This window comes from Scleropages formosus, chromosome 7 (genome assembly GCF_900964775.1).
Source record: "Scleropages formosus chromosome 7, fSclFor1.1, whole genome shotgun sequence".
NCBI lineage: Eukaryota > Metazoa > Chordata > Actinopteri > Osteoglossiformes > Osteoglossidae > Scleropages > Scleropages formosus.
Window position 1 is genome coordinate 29,635,486 of NC_041812.1, and position 21,081 is coordinate 29,656,566.

General features: G+C 44.7%; 1 protein-coding gene across 2 annotated transcripts in view; it reads left to right on the plus strand.

The window, feature by feature from the left end:
- The first annotated feature begins 8,381 nt into the window (after nt 1-8,381).
- LOC108929066 (diacylglycerol kinase zeta-like) overlaps nt 8,382-21,081 on the plus strand; it is a 104,246-nt gene continuing 91,546 nt past the window's right edge. For both annotated transcript variants that reach the window (XM_029253489.1, XM_029253490.1), the window contains exon 1: nt 8,382-9,308. In XM_029253489.1, coding sequence (XP_029109322.1) covers nt 9,103-9,308 — 206 coding nt within the window. In that variant the 5' untranslated portion in view covers nt 8,382-9,102. The remainder of the gene's footprint in view (nt 9,309-21,081) is intronic.

Consider the following 21,081-nt stretch of genomic DNA (forward strand, 5'->3'; position numbering starts at 1 on the left):
AAAGAACTATAATAAGAACGAAGGGGATATTGATCATTCATGAAGACAGGTGTGATCAATACTCTAGAGCTCCTTTGTCCTGCAGGAATGTACCTAGTGACTGGCTGTCGACTGACATGAAATTAAGTTATTTCAGAGGATGGTAGAAAAAATGTACAGCGCTTCATCTGGGAGAAATATGGAAAATATCATGTGCATCTGCCGCATGCCTATTCTGGAATATTTCATTAAAAATTGGGTATAGGTAAAGACAAAGATGTAAAACGATGAAAATTTCTAGGGGAAGCAACAGACCCAATTTGTTCATCAGCTAAGGGTGTTTAAGGAGCTGACAGATTACACATCTGCATCTGAAACTGATTGCGCTGCTACTTTTTGCCACTTTATTAAAAAACAAACTTATGATTATCGCGGTGTGTCGGAGTCACTGTGAAGCTCAGTTATTACAAGCAGAATACGTCAAACATAATGGTTGTTTCTCACATAATAATAATAATAATAATAATAATAATAATAATAATGAGTAAAAAAAGAAAAGGCAGGGCATTCTGGTGCAGACCATTTCCACTAGAGGGAGATCAATCCCTCTGTAAATATCATGCTGATTTTGAGGTGCTGGCTACCAATTTGAGATACATATCAAATCCAAGGTTTAGATTTGAATATATTTGCATAAACAACTATTGCATCAACTTCAAAAAGCCATCTGGAAGCAAATGGATCGCACGATCAAGGTGAATCAGACTGCCGCATGCACGGAGCCTTTGTTTTGTCGCAAATGACCTTGGCAAAATGCAACATATTGCGAAACTGCAGCTTTCATACAACAAGGTGACGAGGTCTTTGGGAGCTGGACCTTGATATCTTGTGATGGACTGTTTTTCTTTCAATGTTGTCAGTGATACCCTTCAGTCAGTAGGCTGAGAGCGAGCTCGTTTCAGAACTGTCCTCTTTCACACGATCCAGTCCCTACTTCTGTACCCCTACAAGCACGATGCATCGTATTAAGCCTGACGTTGCATGTTGTCTTGGGCTAAAGCACCAGTCAAACACAGAATAATAATGTCATAGTTGCGTAACTTTTTACATTTAGATGGGTTAAATTTAGACTAGACTATGTAACAGAAATTTCATTATGTCCATTTCTTGTTTTACATTTTCTATTCAGTTGTATTACATTTAACATACTTTTGGCATCAGTTTGTACTCCATGTCAGGTTTTAGAAAAATATTAAGCAAGTTTTGGCGCCGGCTTCCAAGCACCGAATATTCCAGAACATTTCAGGATCTGATGCTTTCTAGAATGTTTTGATGCCTTCTAGAATCTTCCAAAGGCTGTAAAGTAGCAGAACTAAAAGAGACACTACAAGACCTCGTGGTATTTTTGTGCCAATCAGTAAACTCAAACTAATCATAATTAACGCAAAAATGGACACAACTACGAAGCTTGAACAATTTTGTTGCGTTGTGATGTTTAAGGTGACCTACAGCTACTGTACGCCGCTTCCGCTGACTGTAAGCACCAACAAATGATCGAAAATGTTGCCTCTTTTTGGCAGCTGAACACATCCTACACACTTCTGTCCATTGTTTGCAAAGGATCAGCTATCATAAACTTATCCAATGGATATCAACCTCCTGCTGTCCTTTAATAGGGTGTGTTTTTGCACTTGCTCTGTGCACCCTTGCGATGCCCCAACGTCGCACCCCGGCTGCTCTCAGTAGCCTACATACAGCTCTGCAACTGTACACCCGTCCTCCATACTTAGTCCCGCGCAGCTGCCTCGGTCCTCTCAGAATAACCCTAACCCGTGTGAACATAATGTGCTTTGTGAAGCTCTGACTGAGGTTTCACCTTACAAAGAAAAGAGTGTGTTATTTTTAGCTCGCGTAGTCAATGGTTCAAACCAGGGGTGTCCAGCCTTTTTGGGTCAAAGGCCACAATCATTGCTGTCACCTCATCTGGGGTGTGTGACCTACAAAATCTTACATTTCACAACTGAAAAATTATCTCTGAAAAATTTTCTTTTATTTTTTTTTCAGTATAGTGTATGTTAAGGGGGCGTGGTGGTGCAGCCGGCTTGGCCGGGTCCTGCTCTCTGGCGGGTCTGGGGTTCGAGTCCCGCTTGCGGTGCCTTGTGGTGGACTGGTGTCCTGTCCTGGGTGTGTCCCCTCCCCCTCCAGCCTTGCGCCCCGTGTTGCCAGGTTAGGCTCTGGCTCGCCGCAACTCTGACTGGGATAAGCGGTTTCAGTCAGTGTGAATGTTGAGATGTGTGTTTATAATGCAGTGTCTCTATCATGTGATGCATATACATATATGTATAAAACTGGGTGTAATTTATATTTATACACTTGGTTTTAGCAGGCACTTTTCTCACAATGTACTTAAAGTTATTGAAGCAATTTAGAGTAAGTACCTTGCTCAAGGGTACTACAGCTGGAGGTGAGATCTGAACCTCTGGGTCCAAAGGCAGCAGCTCCAACCACTGCAATACTAGCAGCCTTCGAAAGTTTGGCCGCCCTCCTTGGACAAATACTTGCTTTGTAAATTTTTTAAACATGCTAGATTTTATTTTATTTTTTATTTGTGAAATTTATTTTGTACAATTTTTTAAAATTAAGCAAGAAAATAGTAATGCTTAATTGAAATTTGTGGGCCACATGCATAGCACCTACAGGTGTTGTCCTAATGTGGATATTTCAAGACCGTCTTTCTTAATGTCGTTCTTACGCCATTATGGGGACATTACAAACGTATAACAGCAAGGGCTAGGAGATGTGGGGATGTTAGGATTTACAGTTACATTCACATTTATTCACTTAGCAGATGTTCTCCGAAATGTACGTCGCTTTGGAGGAAAGCAGCACAAAGAGTTATTTACATTAAGTGAAGGAGCGATTTGGATACAGACGCATGATTTTTGACTGCAGTCACTTTATCTCATATAGCAGCATAAACCAGTGTACATTCCACGAGTAGCTGCACATAGAGGTTTGTTGTACCTGTTTTTGGAGCACGTAATAGATCAGGGGAGAAGTAAATCCGAAAGAGGCGAGTTTTGAGGTCTTTCTTACAGTCAGATCCCAAGACCTTTGCGCTTTTGATTTGCATGGGACCTCCATGCGGGCGGGGAGAGGTAAAGGAGTGTAGCGAGTGACCGGGTCGCGTACATATTATCAACGGTTAGAAGACGGTGTCTCCTGGTCAGTTTTGAGGAAGAGGCTCGTTCAGTCCAGGAATGCGATGCAAAAAAAAGCAGGAAAAGGTCACGACCGCAGTTGCGTGGTCCCGGTCCTCCAGATGACTTATCGAAAAGAGCCGAATTAACTGCTCCCAGCCTTCACGTGGGATGAACAGCCAGACCGGAAGAGGCCTTTTGTCTGTGAACAGGGAACTGTTTGGATCTTTCTCTACTGCTCCGTTCGGGGTGGAACTGAGCTGTGCAGTGAGGTGGCGGATGATGAAGCAAAGAACAAAGGGCTTCGGCAGACTGGGAACACTTTACTTCTGCCTATTGACTCAAGCTGTCGAGGGTACGTGGAGGTGACAGGTGCTAAAGCAATGAGCTTTGTGAACTTTGCGGTGGTTGTTATCTGTTTGCGCAGGATCTGCAGTCGTGTGTCTGTCGGATGCGTAGCACTCGTGCGTTGAATGCGCAGCACTCCACTTTGCTCACCAGCGAGCTACGCTGAAACTCATCGCCATCCAACATAGCCTGAATGCTGATGGTCGATGGTCTTCTGCAGAACGCGCTGCCACCCTATCGTGCGTTCTAACAGATGAAAGGGGGAAAAAGGAGGGAGAATTTATCTAATAGCAGAATGGCAGGAAACAACCGGTGGTTTGTGGCAAAACTGTTATTGTGCACGCCTCTTCAGTCGATGACATCACTTCCTTCCCGGTGAGAGCGAAAAAAATGCATGACGGATCCAGCAAGGCTCCATCCTGTGGGCGGCGGCAGTGGTGGTGGTGATGGTGGTGATGGTGGTGGGGGGGTGTTGGCTCACAGTGGGGAGGCTTGTATGACAAGGTACCCATCCTGGGTGCCATCGGAGAATCGGGACGAGAGCAAGTCGACAGAGCCTCATGATCTTTAACTCCAGACACGTGATTCCACCTGCAAAGTGGTGCTTCACACACCTCACATTAGGCTACATCTAGATAATGAAGAACGGTCAGAAGTAATATCGCTTTCAAGAAACACTTATTTTGGAAAATTGGTGTGCTTATGGTGCCGCAATCATTCCGCAAAGCTGCAGCTCAGATTAAATCCACTCACAAGGTGTTTTTTTACTGATGACTCTAACTTTTTGACATGCTTCACAGTGCACTGGGGGGGTGCGGTGGTGCAGTGGGTTAGACCAGGTCCTGTTCTCTCCTGGGTCTGGGGTTCGAGTCCCGCTTGGAGTGCCTTGCAACAGACTGGCGTTCCATCCTGGGTGTGTCCCCTCCCCTTCCAGCCCTACACCCTGTGTTGCCGGGTTAGGCTCCGGCTCCCCGCGACCCCATATGGGACAAGCGGTTCAAACAGTGTATGTGTGTACAGTGCACTGTTAGTGTACAAATAATGATTTTGATCTGGCTGTAAAAGAATGGCGGTGCCACGTTGGTTCGCTTGCTTTCCAAAGACATGTGATTCATGTGAGCTGATGCCTCTGGGATGTTGCTGCCCTGTGATGGAGTGACGTCCAGTCCAAGGGCACGCCTCCTCACCTAGTTGGCAAATATGTGCTATGAGCAGTGAAACAAAAGTAGGAACAAGTGAGTAGTGTGTGAGCGGTGACTACTTTACTGTGTGAGTGTGTGTTGAATTGCTCTGCTGTGGAAGGAAAGTAGTAGCAAAAAAAAGCATCTTTTTTGCAGAGTATCCTGCACTGAGAGCCAGGACAAAGGCAAGACAAAGGCTAAATAAAACTAAGTTAAATAAATAAAAAAAATTAAAATTAAATAAAATTGAGCTAGGGGCGTGGTGGCGCAGTGGGTTGGACTGGGTCCTGCTCTCCAGTGGGTCTGGGGTTCGAGTCCCGCTTGGGGTGCCTTGCGATGGACTGGCGTCCCGTCCTGGGTGTGTCCCCTCCCCCTCCGGCCTTACGCCCTGTGTTACCGGGTAGGCTCCGGTTCCCCGCGACCCCGTATGGGACAAGCGGTTCTAATAATGTGTGTGTGTAAAATTGAGTTAATAAATGCGTCAAAGTGAGTGTAGGATGCTGCTGCAACACTCCTCCCTCACGATGAACTGTTGCGATCCCACCCATAAGGCTCATCACGTGTCCAGGAAAGCACGTATTTGTTTTTCAAGGCTGTTTTTATGTAAAGAAGCTCTTTTTTGTTCATTCCCTGGTTACGCCTATGTGGTGTTAACTGGAAAGGATACATTTTGAATATCACTTTCTTAAGGATTATGATAATTCCCTTCTGTTACTTCAGAAGAAAGACGATGTGAACTTGAGTGTGATGCTAAGATGGCCCACCGGAACAGGGAAACCCTCAATGCCATCCTGCCCAAGCAGCTGGAATAGCTGGAGCAGTTGAGGCCGGTATGAATGAGGAACCCTGGCGGAGGGTCTGTACCTCCACTAGGCCTGCGTTTCTGGGAAGTGGGTGAAAGGATCCCGCTTTCACATCCGCTACGTTCACTGCCTTGAAGTGGCCCAGCTCTCCAGTCTCAGGCATTGGGTGCGATACTGCCACGTTTAGAGACACGTGTGTTGTTCTCACACGTGTAGGTAGGGACGTCTCACACTTCTCAGTGGGAAACTCTGAGATGAAGAAAAACACATCTGAGGTTGTTAGTCCCAAGAAAATGATCCAGATTCCAAGATCCCTGTCTCATTATGCAGTTCGACTCATTCTGAATTAATCTGGGAGAGAGAGTATTATCCCCTTGATGTCTGCAGTGCATTTCTTAATAATTACAATTTAAAAAAAAGACTGTTAAACATTTATGCTGCTTGTATTTCATGGCTGCTGCTGTATCTTCTCATTCTTTTACTTGCTTTCAAAAGCAAAATTCCTTGACAGTGGACAGCTACAGGTGGGCTCTGCTGTGGGTGGTCTGTGTGCACAGGGGGGGTCCATTCCCCAGGCAGGGATGGGATCATACATCGGCCCTGGACCTCGGTCCTGGATCTCTGTCCCCTTTCAAATGAACTGGTGCAATTATGAATTATTAACAAAGGTGACACCTACTCTTCTTTTATTTTCAGGTTGGATGGCGGGGATAGGCTGGTTAATATGAAGCTTTGCTGTTGGAATTACACCTATTGCCTAGACAAAAATAGATGACCTGGAGGAAACTTTTATGTTTTGATTATAACCAAAGAGTTGCAAATTGCCATTTGACTCCTCCGGCTTTGCTTTAAACAAACGTGCGGCCGCTGACCGTGGCTCAGCAGATCCACACAGGGCTTACCTGCCCGCGGAGGAGCCATCTGTCAGGGCACGTTTAGCTGCCATGGCAACCAGGAATCCCTGAGGTGTACATGGAAATCGACGCTCCCAACACGCGGGCAGCCCTTAAAGGGCCAGCGCGCTGCTTTTTTTCATTTACAACCAGGAATCAAACAGTTTGGGCTTCATATATGGATACTGTGTGTGTCATTATCTGAAAGAGTGATTAGTGGTGCTAAAGGTAGTCTGCAATAATTTCTGAAATTATTTAAAATCTGAAGATACAGTCTGTCCCCACTTTGCAACCCCACATGGAAGCAGTTGTGTTGGACCGCTTACCTGGACGTAAGAAATTCTTTTCAAGATCGTTTTTGAGCAGAAATGTTGTGGCTTTAGGTTTACATATTTTATTCCAAACGACAGTGATCTAGAAACAGTTTCCCTGTAGCTTTGCAGTTTAAACTTATTAGGTTTAGGTTATTTGAAGTTTAAGTCAGTGGCGGTTAAGCCGTTTAGGGTTTCAATAATTTATTAAATATTGAATTAACTTTAAGTTCAGAAAAAACCTTGTATTGTTTTGCAAAACACATTAATTTATGGTGTCCCCCCCCCCACACACACACTCTCATGCATATTTTCCTGTCTTTTTTCTGTCACTTACCAAAACATGATTCAATGCTCATCTCAGCTGCTTCGGAATACAACCTGTACTTTCATGTTACTAAATCCGCTCCTGTTATGTCACAAATTAGAAGGCCGGCTCTCACTTAAAACCCTGATGTGCTTGAAGCAAAGAGCATGCAGACATTTTAATCTGATTTACTAAGAAGCGTCGCTATGACTTAATATGATGAGAGTGTGACACATTACATAGGAGCCAGTGCCCAAGTGTTTCTCTGGGTGCGAAAAATGTGACTCACTACTACCTAGAGCCAGAAATAATATTTATACAGAACTTTCAGCAAAGTCTACAGCTAGTGATGACAAGCAAGCAGTGCAATGCACACCTCTGAATTATTTATCCACTTGGTATTGATCAAACACCTTTCAGCAGCTCATATTCCCCCATATGGATTTTGTGTGTGCTCCTTGTGCCCCTTGACATATAGATTGCAGTACACACACAGCGTGTGACTGTGTTTAGCTGAACAAACATCCACAGACACACTTTCCGCCCACAGCCAATTGGGCTGCAGGTGTCAAATGTGAAAAGTTTGAAACACGAAAGCGTGTAGCTGCGGTGCTCGCGGCACCATGTGATGCTGAAGGCAGGGGATGGTGTATAGTTTGCGTTCGTCTTTATGTAAGGCGTGAGTGGGAGTGAAAGCAAAATGCACTGCGCGGGCATAAAGTGCGCTGTGTTGAGAGCTAACTAACTCAACTCTTTAGGAACAAGTCAGATTTGGAATCGATTGGGATGGAGCACACACACACACATGCACGCTCGCGCTCTTTCCCCAGTAGTTCATCTTCTTATCTCAGTAGATGGCTAAATAGATTGAGATTTCGCTTTGATAAAAGCCCATATCTTTTGGAGAGCATTTTTCTTTACAAAACAAGTCTTATCCCCATGTTTTTACCCCATGCCTGAGGTATGTTCCCCGATACATTATATTACCCTAATATATTACATCATAGGGTTAGGGTTGGATCTTATAATAACCAACACAAGTCATACAAGCATTGGTTGTGCATGTGGAGGTCTGTCTTTGTGACTTGTGTAATAAATAAAAGTGTAACTGTGGAATGTGACTTCTGGCTGTGATGGTGGTGATGTTGTGTGTCCCACTGCAGACGGGCTTTGAGGTTTTCAGGGCTGCTGCACTCTGGCCTGGGACAGTGTTGGAAGCCACACTGCTGAGCACACACACTTCCCCTGCACCACCAGTGGGTGGCAGCGCATCTGCTTCCTTCCCAGGCCAATCTGTTCTGAGAGAGAGAGAGAGAGAGAGAGAGAGAGAGAGAGAGAGAGAGAGAGAGGGAGCTGACGGGGGGACGAGAGAGAAAACAGAAAGAGGTAACACATGCGCGTGCGTGTGTGAATGAGATAGCGACAGAGGAGAGCAAGAGGCAGAGCTAAAGAGGTTGCGGTCACATGCAGTGCGAGGCAGATTGAGGGGCGCCAGTGTCTGGGTCCTCTGGGTGACGCTTCCTGGATTGTTACGATCCTGTAGGAAGGAAGCTGAGCGGCAGGGAGAGACCGGGTCAAACGGGACAGGAGCCGGCAACCATGAGGGCTGGGGGAGAGGCAGGCTTGGCCAGACGTGCCCCGAGGGGACAGTGAGCGCGCAAGACGCGAGGGGAGAGGTGGCAGAACCACCACCCCCACTGGCAGCTCCAGCCTCCAGGCTTTCACTTAAAGTTTGGTTTAAAAGTGGCCGCGCGGCTTGACTTCCTGTGCAGAGCAGTGGTGACTTTGAGAGGAATGCAGGAGGGAGCTGTAAGGAACACCTCTCCCCTTGGCACAGCTGGAGAGAGAACACATCTGGTCTCCTGCTTCTGATATTTTCTTTCTTTTTTTTTTTTTTTTTTAAAAAAAGGAGGGCTCTGGGTGAAGGTCTAGCACATGGTTTTCCATTAGGCATGGCTTGTTCCTGGGGTTTTCACTAGTGTGACTGGTCTCTTATGGCTTAGCTTGAGCAATGAGGACTTTGTGGGCTGGAAGACTGGAGTGGGACTGAGTCGAGAGCCTCAGCCATCAAGGGCCTGCCATGGAGCGGTCCCAGGACCAGGAGGCGCCGGCATGCTCCGGCCAAACACCCCCGCCACACGGCGAGGATCCTGTTGCCTCCACCAGCTCCTCCTCCTCATCCAACTCGGACCTGCCGTCCTGCCTACCCCTCGAGGGGGAGCGGCCAGCTGCCGGCCGCCGCTATGGCGCCAAGACCTTCACCGGGCTGCGGCTTTTTGGCAGGAGGTAAGTCGGAACCCCCCCTCCACCGGCTCCGACCCAGCAAACAAGCAGCCTTTCCATGTTTTCACATTAGGTTCTGTCATTTAAAGTCTTGGTCTGGCTATGACTAAATGTAGCCACAACATCTGCCCAACTTTCGTAGGACCTTGGGAAAGCACAATGCCCTGAGAGACCTCTTGCACCCCCAGCCCTGTCTTTGCTCTATCTCTTTGCTTATTGCTTCTGCATGCATCTGCAGTCATTTTGTCCACTAATTTCCTTCGGTATTTCCGAAAGCCCTATTTAACAAAAATGTTAAAGTTTTGCCATTGTCTCAAGAATTCTCTACACATATTTTATGCATAAATGAAAGACTATCTTTCATTTACGTGACTGCCAGAATGGAAATGTTTTGAGCCTTGATTTTGATTGATTTACGTTCCATCTGTGAAAAGTGAATTTCGTTATGGTTAGAGAAGGATTCTGGGTTACGGTTAAGGTTAGAGTTTGAGTTATGATGAGGGATAGGGTTGGGCGTAGGGATCGGGATAGGGAAAGGAATAGGGTCAGAGTTAGGGTTATGCGTAGGGTTAGGGTTGTGGTTAGGAGTCGTGCTTTTTCCACAGTACAGATAATGTCAGCCTCAATCCTCTGAACAAAATCCCCTCAAATTTAACAGTGGTGAATTTTCATTTCTTTGGAAATTAATATCAGTGTCATCCTTCAAATCAGGAAGGAAATGTGTAAATTAATATGTATGTGGCATAACGCTGAAGGGGGACAAAGAGAATATTTCCACAACCAGTGGAAATCTTGACGCTGGCAGGAAAATCAGAAAGTTTCTGTTTTCAGTGGTGAAACTTACTCATAATTGTGATGGATTCATAACAGGATTACAGAATGACAGCATCAAGTCAATCATAGCAGCCTCTACACCCCAGCATTGTATCAGAAGGACACGGGACACACATACAAAACATCAGTGCAGAAATATTTCTGTCAGATATTGTATTATTTCTAAATCAGTAGAAAAAAATAACTATTAAAAACAGCTAAATTGCTGTTTTCAGCACACCATAGCTGGGCTAAATGTTTTGCATGATGATTTGTGTTGTTATCTCAGTGGCTGAAGATTGTTGTGTTTCATAAATACATACACTCGACACATTTACGTCACACAATCTTTTCTTGTCAGTTGTATGAAGATATGGATGTGGAATGGCCTCTGTTGTGCTTTGCATTAAATATCATTAAAATGTACGTTCATTGTGGTGTCTTCTGAGTTTTTCCACCTTCCTGGTAAGAGTAATGATCCATCGTTAACCTTATTATTCAGTTCAAAACAACTTTGCAGCTCTTCGCTAATGTGAATGCTAATGCTAATGCTAATGCTAATCCTGGCTAAGTGCTAGCATCTTTGGTAGATAAGTTCTGGAACCTGGAATAGATTAGTAAAAATTTTCCAGTAAGAGTGTCCAACTGTGACTAATGACTTTTGGATGCACAAGGGCATTTTTAATGGGACGATAATATATTTGTGAAGTGCACGTTTGCTGTACCCATCTTAACAGCCAGACACAGTGACTTTATTATCCACTCTTCCGCTTCTGTTCATTGCTCAGAGGTGGAGTGGAACAGCCATACTCTTGGAGATGCAAGAGTGAGAGAAGTCATGTATAAAAATCATACAGAATGTGAAGAGTCGTATACCTTTATGTCACTATGTATTGTGACATGCACCTGCGTATTGTGTTGACACCTCGTCTATATGCAGTTATACCTTCATTAGTGCTCTTGAGAAATGGGGGTGTCAATGAAACAGAACTGCAGGAGGTCATTAATTCATTCTTTTTGAAACATTTCTTGAAATATTTAAACATTTCAAAAACTACTCTGATATTTTACTCAGAAGGCAAAAATAAGAGGCCTCAAGCGAAACAGCACTATATTATTCATCAAGGTGGCACTGCATTTTTTCTGTCTGTGGAATTTTGATGTGAATATCTGTGAGGAATTCCTGATGCGAATAATATCTGAGGCCTTCTGCTGAGGAGTTTGCGAAGAGTTGATTGTCTTTGTCCTCTTATGAAAGGAGGATCGGTACAGGGGGGCAGGACGTGCTGCCGTTATTTGGCATTTGGTAGCTGGAGAGGGCGAGACGGCTCAGCTTCCTGACAATTCCTCTGTGACTGAATGCATTGGGATGTACCTTCATTGCTGCTGCCCTCACAGAGATATGCCTGCTTAAAAACATCCCGATAACACTGTTCCTCTCTCTTACTCTTGTTTAGCGAAACATTTTTAATTTGTTTTGCTGTACGGAAGTTACGAGTTATAGTTTTCTGAAAGTGGCCCTTTTTCAAAGACGAAAGCATTGGCTTTCAGTAGCTTGCCATTTTAATTTGTCCCAACAGAAACAAAAGGAAACCAAGAAGGATTTCCTCTTTCAGGCTAAAATTGAAAGTTATGGGGCTGTTTCTGGAGATGGGGAAGCAACCATTTTATATGATTCACTTAGAAAATTCAACTAATTTACCATGAACCATTTTCTTGGTTTGGTGTTCTTGGGTGCACCAGTCACAACACTTGTTGACACAGTTGCATTGTCGTTCCTCAATTCCTTGTAGCATAGAAGAAAATCACACCGATAAAGTAAATTGCAGAACATCATCATAAATACTGAAATGCTCACTGCGGCATGTGACAAGGGCATCAATCATTGGATCATATGGTAATTAAAAATTGAAATATTCAGTGTCCCATGAGTATAACTGGAAAGTGGAACCTTTGAACACCTGCCCTAATACTCTGATATTAAATGGAACTGTGTTACAAATAAAGTCAGGATGTGTTTTGGTTCAAAAATCTGTGAGATAACTTTTGGTTATTGAAAACCCAGCACGCCATCTAATTGTATCTGTGTCAGAATGGTTTTTACAGTAGAAAAATACAAAGGGAATGTACAGTACATGGGGCCGCGGTGGCACAGTGGGTTGGACCACAGTCCTGCTATCCGATAGGTCTGGGGTTCAAGTCCCACTTGGGGTGCCTTGCGACGGACTGGCGTCCCGTCCTGGGTGTGTCCCCTCCCCCTCCGGCCTTATGCCCTGTGTTACCGGGTAGGCTCCGGTTCCCCGTGACCCCGTATGGGACAAGCGGTTCTGAAAATGTGTGTGTATGTGTGTGTGTGTGTGTGTGTGTACAGTACATACACTGTGCAACGTAGATAATTAAAAATAGTAAAACAATAATAAACTAATGACTTTGTCAGAAAATCAAAATCCATTGTGGAATAGTGCCCTTTGTAATATTGTGAATCATTAATATTCTCAGTATACAGAATGTCTACACTACAAACATTTGCCTGCCTTTCTTTTGTTCTTAAGTCATGTGCCCTATCTGTTGCAGTTATCTGTTTCTTATCGGAGGGTGCTGCTGAATGGTTGCAGTGTACCTTCAAAATCCCGTGTGGTCTAGTACAAAACGTAGCTGTACAATGAAGCATGGATGTCTCGTTGCATGACCATTTTTACTAGCATGTACAAATAGAAGTTAACAAATTTTGACCCTTGTAAGCTCTGTCATGAATCACCTTGTTTTGCAATTTTTCTTTTCCTCTGCTTGGGTAAAGCAACTGTAAAAGCAAAGAGTTGGTATCCAATTCAAAAGCACATGAAATGGAGAAAGAGCATTTTTTTCATTTTCTCTTTGCTCGCCAGTTTTCCTAACTGCTGAAATGCCTTATACATATTAATACCCCGAATGGTTTGTGTAATAGTGTTATGATAACATATCACACCTTTCATCAAGGTTGGTGCACCTCAGAATACCTTTCAGAGTTTTGCAATTGCACACGGAACAATACATGAGTAAAGAGTGCCAATAATTCATCAGTGGAGACAAAAAAACGCATTCTTTGTTTTTGTCCATTAGACATGTATTAAAAGGAACTAGCAGCACAAATGCCCATGTAGGAAACAGACTATTTTATTTTTACAAGATATTCTACAAATTTCATTCTCCACAAACTGATAGTTCATACATTTGAAGCAGAGGTGTGTATACATATATTGTTATTATTTTATTATAAATATAATTATATAATTTGAATATTTTGTTATTATTTTTTGCTTCCCTGCATTTACTGAGGAAATAATGTATGATACTTTCAAAAGGATATAGACCAAAGTTCACGCATGCCAGATTTTTCTAAGAATTTTTAGAATTATTTCAAGGTTGTGTGACTCAATCTATTTGTTTATGTTGTTTATGTCATACACACAAAGGCAGGAGACAGGGGGTTAGACCCAAGTGTGGGATCTTTCATTAGTTGTCCAAAGGGCAAGGCAAGAATCGTGGTCTAGGACAGGTGTGGGTCAAAGAATCGAGGAGCGAACGTTGTCCTGAGTACAAAGTACAAAGTGAAGGTCATAGACGAAAGTGTCAGGACTTGGGGACGAGGAATCAGGACAGGGAAGATGAGGCAGAAACACGGGGCGAGGGACGAGCAAGGCAAAACGGCAGGTTGGGAACGCAGAGGGGACGGTTGTCTCGATGGAGATTCCACAACGTAGGAGTAGTGGTGTGGCTTCCTTTATGCTCACCCCTGCTGATTTCTGCGAGGTGTGTTCAGCTGGGGTGAAATTGGGGGCTTGACAGTTTACAGTCAAAATGACGATATTTTTTGTCAAAATTTCCAATTTACAATCAAATGGGATTTGTCATCTAATGACAGCTAATGTAAATGCTGTAGGGATTTCCGGTGTCTACTCAGTAAAGACAAATTGATTCAAAAAGACTGAAGTCGATGCATTTATCTAAAGGAACTTTTGACTTTTTTACTTTTTACTGGAGGAATTCTGGGAAATTACATTGCTTAGAGATACTACAAGCAGCCGGAAGTGGGTCTCAGACCAGCTTTCTTCTGGACAGCAATGCATGACCTTACCTGCTTCAAGGACTGGATGCATTGTGGAGGTAGTGAAATTGTCATGGCCTGCGTGTGCTTGAAATATTATTTAACTTTTAACGAGAAATCTAATGGTACAACATTAATTTGCATTTTGCGTCAGCGCACAAGCAAGTTGAGGGAAGTGAAATTAACAGATGCTTGATGAGAACTTCATTCATATCAGTGGTGAGCCATGAAGTGAAGTATATTCTGACTCAAAAAGCATATTTCCTATCCATATGTACGTCATACAAGAATCTTCTTTTACTGTATAAGATGTCAACTGGTAGCTTGTAAACTTGTAGTAACTGTTACCTTAACATTATAAGTTACTTTCAAGAAAAGCATCAACTAAATGTAATTTGGCAGTTTCTTCAGTGACTACTTCATTCCATTTGAGCATTAACATCTTTCTGACTTATAATAGGACTGGAGATGTTTTGTCCTCCTTTGCAAACTGTGTGTGCACCCGTATGCGTTGAGAATTCAACATTTCTTTGTTAGGTCAAGATGAACGATCCGATGACTGAGTCACTCAGCTAATCCCCCATATCAACAACTCCGTATTGACAGCGTGGCTCAGCTCCCATGATGCTCCTGCACCAGAGAACGTGACTCCCAGAAAGCATATGATCATGAACTCAGTCCTCCCACACTGAATCTCCAGCAGATGTTGTCTCTTCAGATAAAATTACTCCAGGTTGACTTAAGGTCCTGTGAAATTATTTTGCCAGTTTACAAAGATATATTAATCAGCTCCACACCTGCCTGGACATGACAAAAAAATGGGTAAACATACGGTGACTACCATTGGTTATTCCACTCATAAAACAATGAAATAGTCAGCTTGTCTCAGAAAAATAATTTGTGCTATTTTTGGCCCGTTTCTTGATTTTGAAATCCTGCGGTGTGAAAGGGAAGAAAGATCCTCAGTAAATTTAGCATGTTCAAGCTGAATGTGGCAAGAAACACACAGAGTTTTATCCAGAAAGGCTATTTCTAGTTATCTGGGTCATCTGATATTTCGGTGGAAACACACTCACGCACACACACATGTCTACAGGGAGATGTTCAGATGTTTCTTGGGTTTGTCCATAGTTTCTTGACTAAATATCATTCAGTACATTCCTCTAGCTTTATAAAATTCGGGATAAATTACGCTATTTTAGATGTTTTCCTGTGGTGGGCTGGAGGGACTTGGGTACCTGGCAAAAGCCATGCAGTATGTAGTTATTCTACAGTACAATAAATGAATAAATGTAGTTATAGATGAATTTTACTTGATTATTTTCTCTACAGGGGGTGCGGTGGGACAGTGGGCTTGGCCGGGTCCTGCTCTCTGGCGGGTCTGGGCTTTGAGTCCTGCTTGGGGTGCCTTGCGATGGACTGGTGTCCTGTCCTGGGTGTGTGTCCCCTCCCCTCCAGCCTTGCACCGCGACCCCACTTGCAACAAGTGGTTTCAGACTGTGTGTGTGTGTGTGTGTGTGTGTGTGTGTGTGTGTGTGTATTTTCTCTAAACATATGCTAATGGAGATAATGTAGGTAAAACAGTAAAGTGCAAAAATCATCAACACATCTCACAAGAATGAAGTTGCAAGTAATCATTACATAAAAGGTCCTCTATTTTTGTTTGTTACATACTGCACGTTATTTATCTGCTGAACAGTTGATACAGTATTAAGAAAAGTAATTACTCTGTTTTACGGATATCATGGAGCAGCTCCATGCCTTTGGATCCAAAGGTCACAGGTACAAATCATGCCTACTGCTATAATACCCTTAAATAAGGTACTAAACCTCAATTGCTCAAGAAATGGTAAAAACAGGTGCATAATTGTAGACAGTTTCATGCTGTAAGTCACTCTAGAGAAAGGTGTCTGCTAAATGAATAAATGTGAAAAATACTTATACTCCGTAAGGTGGACATTGTGCTCTAAAACATGTGAAGATATTGTGTTGGGAGACAGTAAAGACTGCTCATTTGTAATAATTGTTTCCATTATTATGCATTATTTATTTTCACTGTATGGGGGGGGGGGGGGCGGTGGCGTGGCAGGTTTGACCAGGTCTTGCTCTCCGGTGGGTCTGGGGTTTGAGTCCTGCTTGTGGTGCCATGTGATGGACTGGTGTCTCATCCTGGGTGTGGCCCCTCCCCCTCTCCAGCCTTATGCCCTGTGTTGCCGGGTTAGGCTCTGGCTCGCCGGAACCCTGTATGGAAGAAGTGGTTTCAGACATTGTGTGTGTGTGTGTGTGTGTGTGTGTGTGTGTGTGTGTGTGTGTGTGTGTGTGTATTTTCACCCTGAGACAGTCTGCAGATGCCGGATCACTAGGCTAAGGTTGGTGGCTTGTAGCGCCCGATTTGTACCGTTAATAGTGCGCAGACACAGCTAGTGGGAGAGGAGAGTCTATTTGTTTGTTATCAGTGGGGCCCCATCGCTGGAGCACCTGCTGCTCACGTGATCCTAACTCTGGCGGACACGTGGTGCACAGTGCAGCGCCGAAGGATGTTTCAAGCCGCCCTCGGGGTCTGCCTCTCCATGGAGGTATGGTGCTTAAAAGGTGCTTGAACCTTTTGCGTCTGAGTCAGGGGCTTACAGATTTCAAGGAGAAATAAGGCAGCACTGCAGGGGTTAAAGGCACCGAGTTTTAACCTGGCAGTTACTGGATTGGCACAAAGTAGTATTTTGGAGCAACACATGTAACCTCCAAAGAGGGGGTGTGGTGGCGCGATGTGTTTGACCAGGTCCTGCTCTCCGGTGGGTCTGGGGTTTGAGTCCCGCTTGGGGTGCCTTATGATGGACCCGTGTCCCGTCCCCTCCCCTCCAGCCTTGCGCCCTGTGTTGCCGGGTTAGGCTTCGGCTCTCCGTAACCCCACATGGGACAAGTGGTTTCAGCCCGTGTGTGTGTGTATTTTCAGTGTTGGTGTAAGTGTAAAGACACAAAACTGTCCAAATTTAAACAATGATGGTACCACTGGACCGTGCTGTATTTTTCTTAGACATTATAAGGTTTCGCTCAATACATGCTTTTGAAAGAGGGTTTCTTGGTGAAATATGAAATGGAACCAGCTTCCTTGTGTGGCTGGGGATTTTGAAGGACATACCGCAGGCTGAGGTCCACTGTTGTTTTGTCTCAAAACCCAAGTCAAGCTCTGAACACAAAGTGACGGCCTTTTATTTTGGTGGTATTTATTGTGGCTTGGTTGAAATTCTTTATAAAATTCCACAGACTACAGCTGCTCCGGTGAGCCAAGTGCCACGAATGTAGGTGTGTGACCCTTCCAAACACCCCCTCCTGCAGGGCCACTTTCTTTACACACTGCAGGTCCTAAAACTCCATACAGGAGACCTGGCATTGATCTGTCACTCCTGGAAACATTTACCCTGTAGAGCCCTTTCTGGTCTTAAGAAGACTTTATAGGTCACCCTCAGGCCAGCCCTCACAAAGGGGCCACATTCAGAGGTTCTGCTTAAGAGCAAAGGGCAATTGCCATCACTTTGTCATCATAACTTTTCTTAACTGCCGATAGAGGTAGTCTTATTGATGAGACACCATCTATATCTGCTGTCAGTGGACCTTTGAGCTCTTTCCTTGTATAGCCTCCACAATCATCATGCTGCAAAACAGGATTCTTAAAGGGACACCTCCTTGCCCATGATTTTGAAATCATGTTGTTGGGTTCTGGATATCTTGGACAGCAAGTACCTGTATTTTCTGTGCTGGTCATGGACTTAAAAAGGTTTTTTTCTCAGAATTTGTCTAATCGTTCTGCTTGTGCTTTCTTATTTACATTTATTCATTTAGCAGACGCTTTTGTCCAAAACAACATACATCTCAGCAAAAATACAATTTGTGCATTACATTAAGAGAAACAGACATGGCTGCAGACATGCAACTCTTAAGTGAACCTCGTTTGTTACCTTCAGCTTGATGCACCCATGTTCATCGCTTGAGTAGGTGCATAAAATGCAGGATAGATGAATCCTGATAACCTCCTATCAATTTTTTTTTTAAATAATAAGAGACACAAACAATCACATACAATGCCGGAGTAGTGGCTGTATAAAGGCTTTTCTGGGGTTGATCATGAAGTTACGGTGCATGCTCATTTACAGCCTACATGAGCTGGAGAGATCTTGGGCGAAGTGGGTCCAGAAAAGATGAGTTTTCAGACCCTTCTTGAATGTAGACAGAGTTTCCACAGTTCTGAGTGAGAGGGGAGGGTCATTCCACCACAACGGACCCAGAACCGAGAACCTCTGTGCTTTACCTTTAGTGCGCGGGACCACCAAGCAAGCAGAAGTAGACGAGCGAAGGGGCCTGGCTGGGGTATAGCGGTTGATTAAGTCTTGTAAATAGCTGGGAGCAGTTCTACTGATGCATTTGTAGACAATTACCAGGGTCTTGAATTTGATTCGGGAAGCTATAGGAAGCCAGTACAGAGAAATGAGCAGAGGAAATATGTGAGAACGCTTTGGCAAATCAAGCACAACTCGTGCAGCAGCATTTTGTAGAAGTTGCAGAGGTTTGATGGCAGTAACAGGAAGGCCACACAGAAAAGAGTTGCAGTAGTCCAGACGGGAAGTCGCTATGGCCTGGACAAGTATTTGGGCAGAGTCAAATGTGAGGTAGGGATGGATCCTACGAATATTATGCAGGATGTATCTGCAGGACCGGGTTGTGGCTTCGATGTGTTGAGAGAAAGACAGACTCAAGTCAATTGTTCCTCCCAGACTCTTAACCAAGGAGGTAGGAGAAATGAGTGAGTTGTCCAGTTTGATCGACAGATTGTGACAGGAGGACAGGCTAGCTGGAAGGTGAAGAATTTCTATTTTGGAGAGGTTGAGTTGGAGGTGGTGATCAGACATCCATGAAGAGATGTCCGACAGGCAGGCAGCAATGAGTGCGGAAATGTCTGACGTACCAGGTGACAACGAGAGGAAGACCTGGGTATCATCAGCATAGCAGTGGTATTTGAATCCATGGGAGGCTATGATCGGACTGAGGGAGGAGGTGTAGATCGAGAAGAGAAGAGGACCCAAAACCAAGCCCTGCGGGACACCGGTTGAGAGAGGCAGAGGAGAAGAACGAGAGTTCTGCCAGACCACTTATAGGATCTGTCAGATAAGTTGGACTCAGACCATCTTCGTGCCGCTCCTTTGATCCCAAGCTGACTAAAAGAGAAGAGTAGAATCCAGTGGTTGACTGTGTCGAACACTGCAGACAGATCGAGGAGGTTGAGGACCGAGGAGAGGGAGGCGGTTCTAGCGGCTTGGAGAGCTTCAGACACCCCCAGAAGAGCTGTCTCAGTAGAATGACCAACTGTGAAACCAGACTGATAACCATTGAGGAGATGGTTCCTGGTGAGGAAATCAGATCACAGGCTGCCCGCTCTAGAGTTTTAGACAGGAAGGAGAGGAGGGAGACCGGTCTGTAGTTTTGGACCAGACTGGGATCCAGGGAGGGTTTCTTTAACATAGGTGAAATGAGAGTGGTTTTGAAGGTAACTGGGAAACAGCAAGAGGAGAGCGAGGAGTTGATGATCTTAGAGATGAAGGTGGAGAGTTGCGGGGAAATGTTCTGTATGAGTGACGATGGGATCAGATCAAGCGAGCAGGTGGTGGCTCTGCGCAATATCAGGAGGTCAGAGATTTCAGATTTTCAGAGCAGCTTGAATTTGGACAGGATAGCTTCACAGGGAGGTCCAGCACGAACCGGGTAAGGTGCTGCTGAGAACTTGTCAGTGACAATGAAAAACATACCAGACAGCCATTGGGTAGCACTGGGACGTGCTGGTCTATAAGACAGTGGACAGAGAGAATCAAGGGAGGAGGATAGCACAGAGAGTAAAGTATTAGTGGTATCATCTGTAGATAGATCCGAGAATTGTGCAGCAGAAGGGAGAGCAGCCAGAGTAGCAGAGGCAAAGCAGGAAAGTGAGAGAGATTTTAAGTTGCGGCGAATGGTGACGACGGGTGCAGAAAGAGGCAAGGAATTAGTGTTGAGGCAGGGTTGAAAGGAAATGAAGAAATGATCAGAGACATGCAGCGGAGTGACAGAGAGGACGGGACAGCCACAGTTGTGGGAAAATACAAGGTCAAGACAGTTGCCTGCTTTGTGAGTAGAAGGGGATTGGGACAGGGAGAGGTCAAAGGACTATAGGAGGAACAGAAGGCCGCTTGCATGAATGTCATCGACATGCAGGTTGAAGTCACCCAGGAGAATCAACAGAGTGTTGTCCCTTGGCAGAGAGCTCAACAAGATGTCAAAGTCATCCAAGAAGCAGCCGAGAGGGCCAGGAGAGCGATAATGAACAACCACAACAAGAGTGACTGGGGCAGTGATAGAGACAGCATGCCATTCAAAGGAGGACAGATCATGGAGGTGAAGAGGAATAATAGAGTATTTCCACCTGGGAGGGATGAGCAGGCCTGTGCCTCTACCTCTGCCGGAGGAACAAGGGGTGTGAGAGAAAGAGTAGTTAGTGGAGAGTGTTGCAGGTGTGGGTGAGTTGTCTGGGGTGATCCAGGCTTCAGTTAGTGCCAGGAGATCCAGTGAGAGATGGGAGGCGTTGGCTGGTATGAAGTCAGCCTTTTTCACAGCGGACTGGCAGTTCCAGAGTCATATGGAGAAATTCAAGCAGGGTGAAGGGTTTGACGGGTGAGGATACACCAGGTTACTGTAGCAGTAAGAGCACCCAGGTCTCTGGTGCTGACGATGTCACGTGGCTTGGTTGCCATGGAAAACTTTGATGGTTGACATGTTGGATGCGTGATCCCTTGCGGAACACGGCCTCGGTGGCCTTCCTCGGTGGACTCCCACAAGTAGACTCCCTTGTCTTTGCAC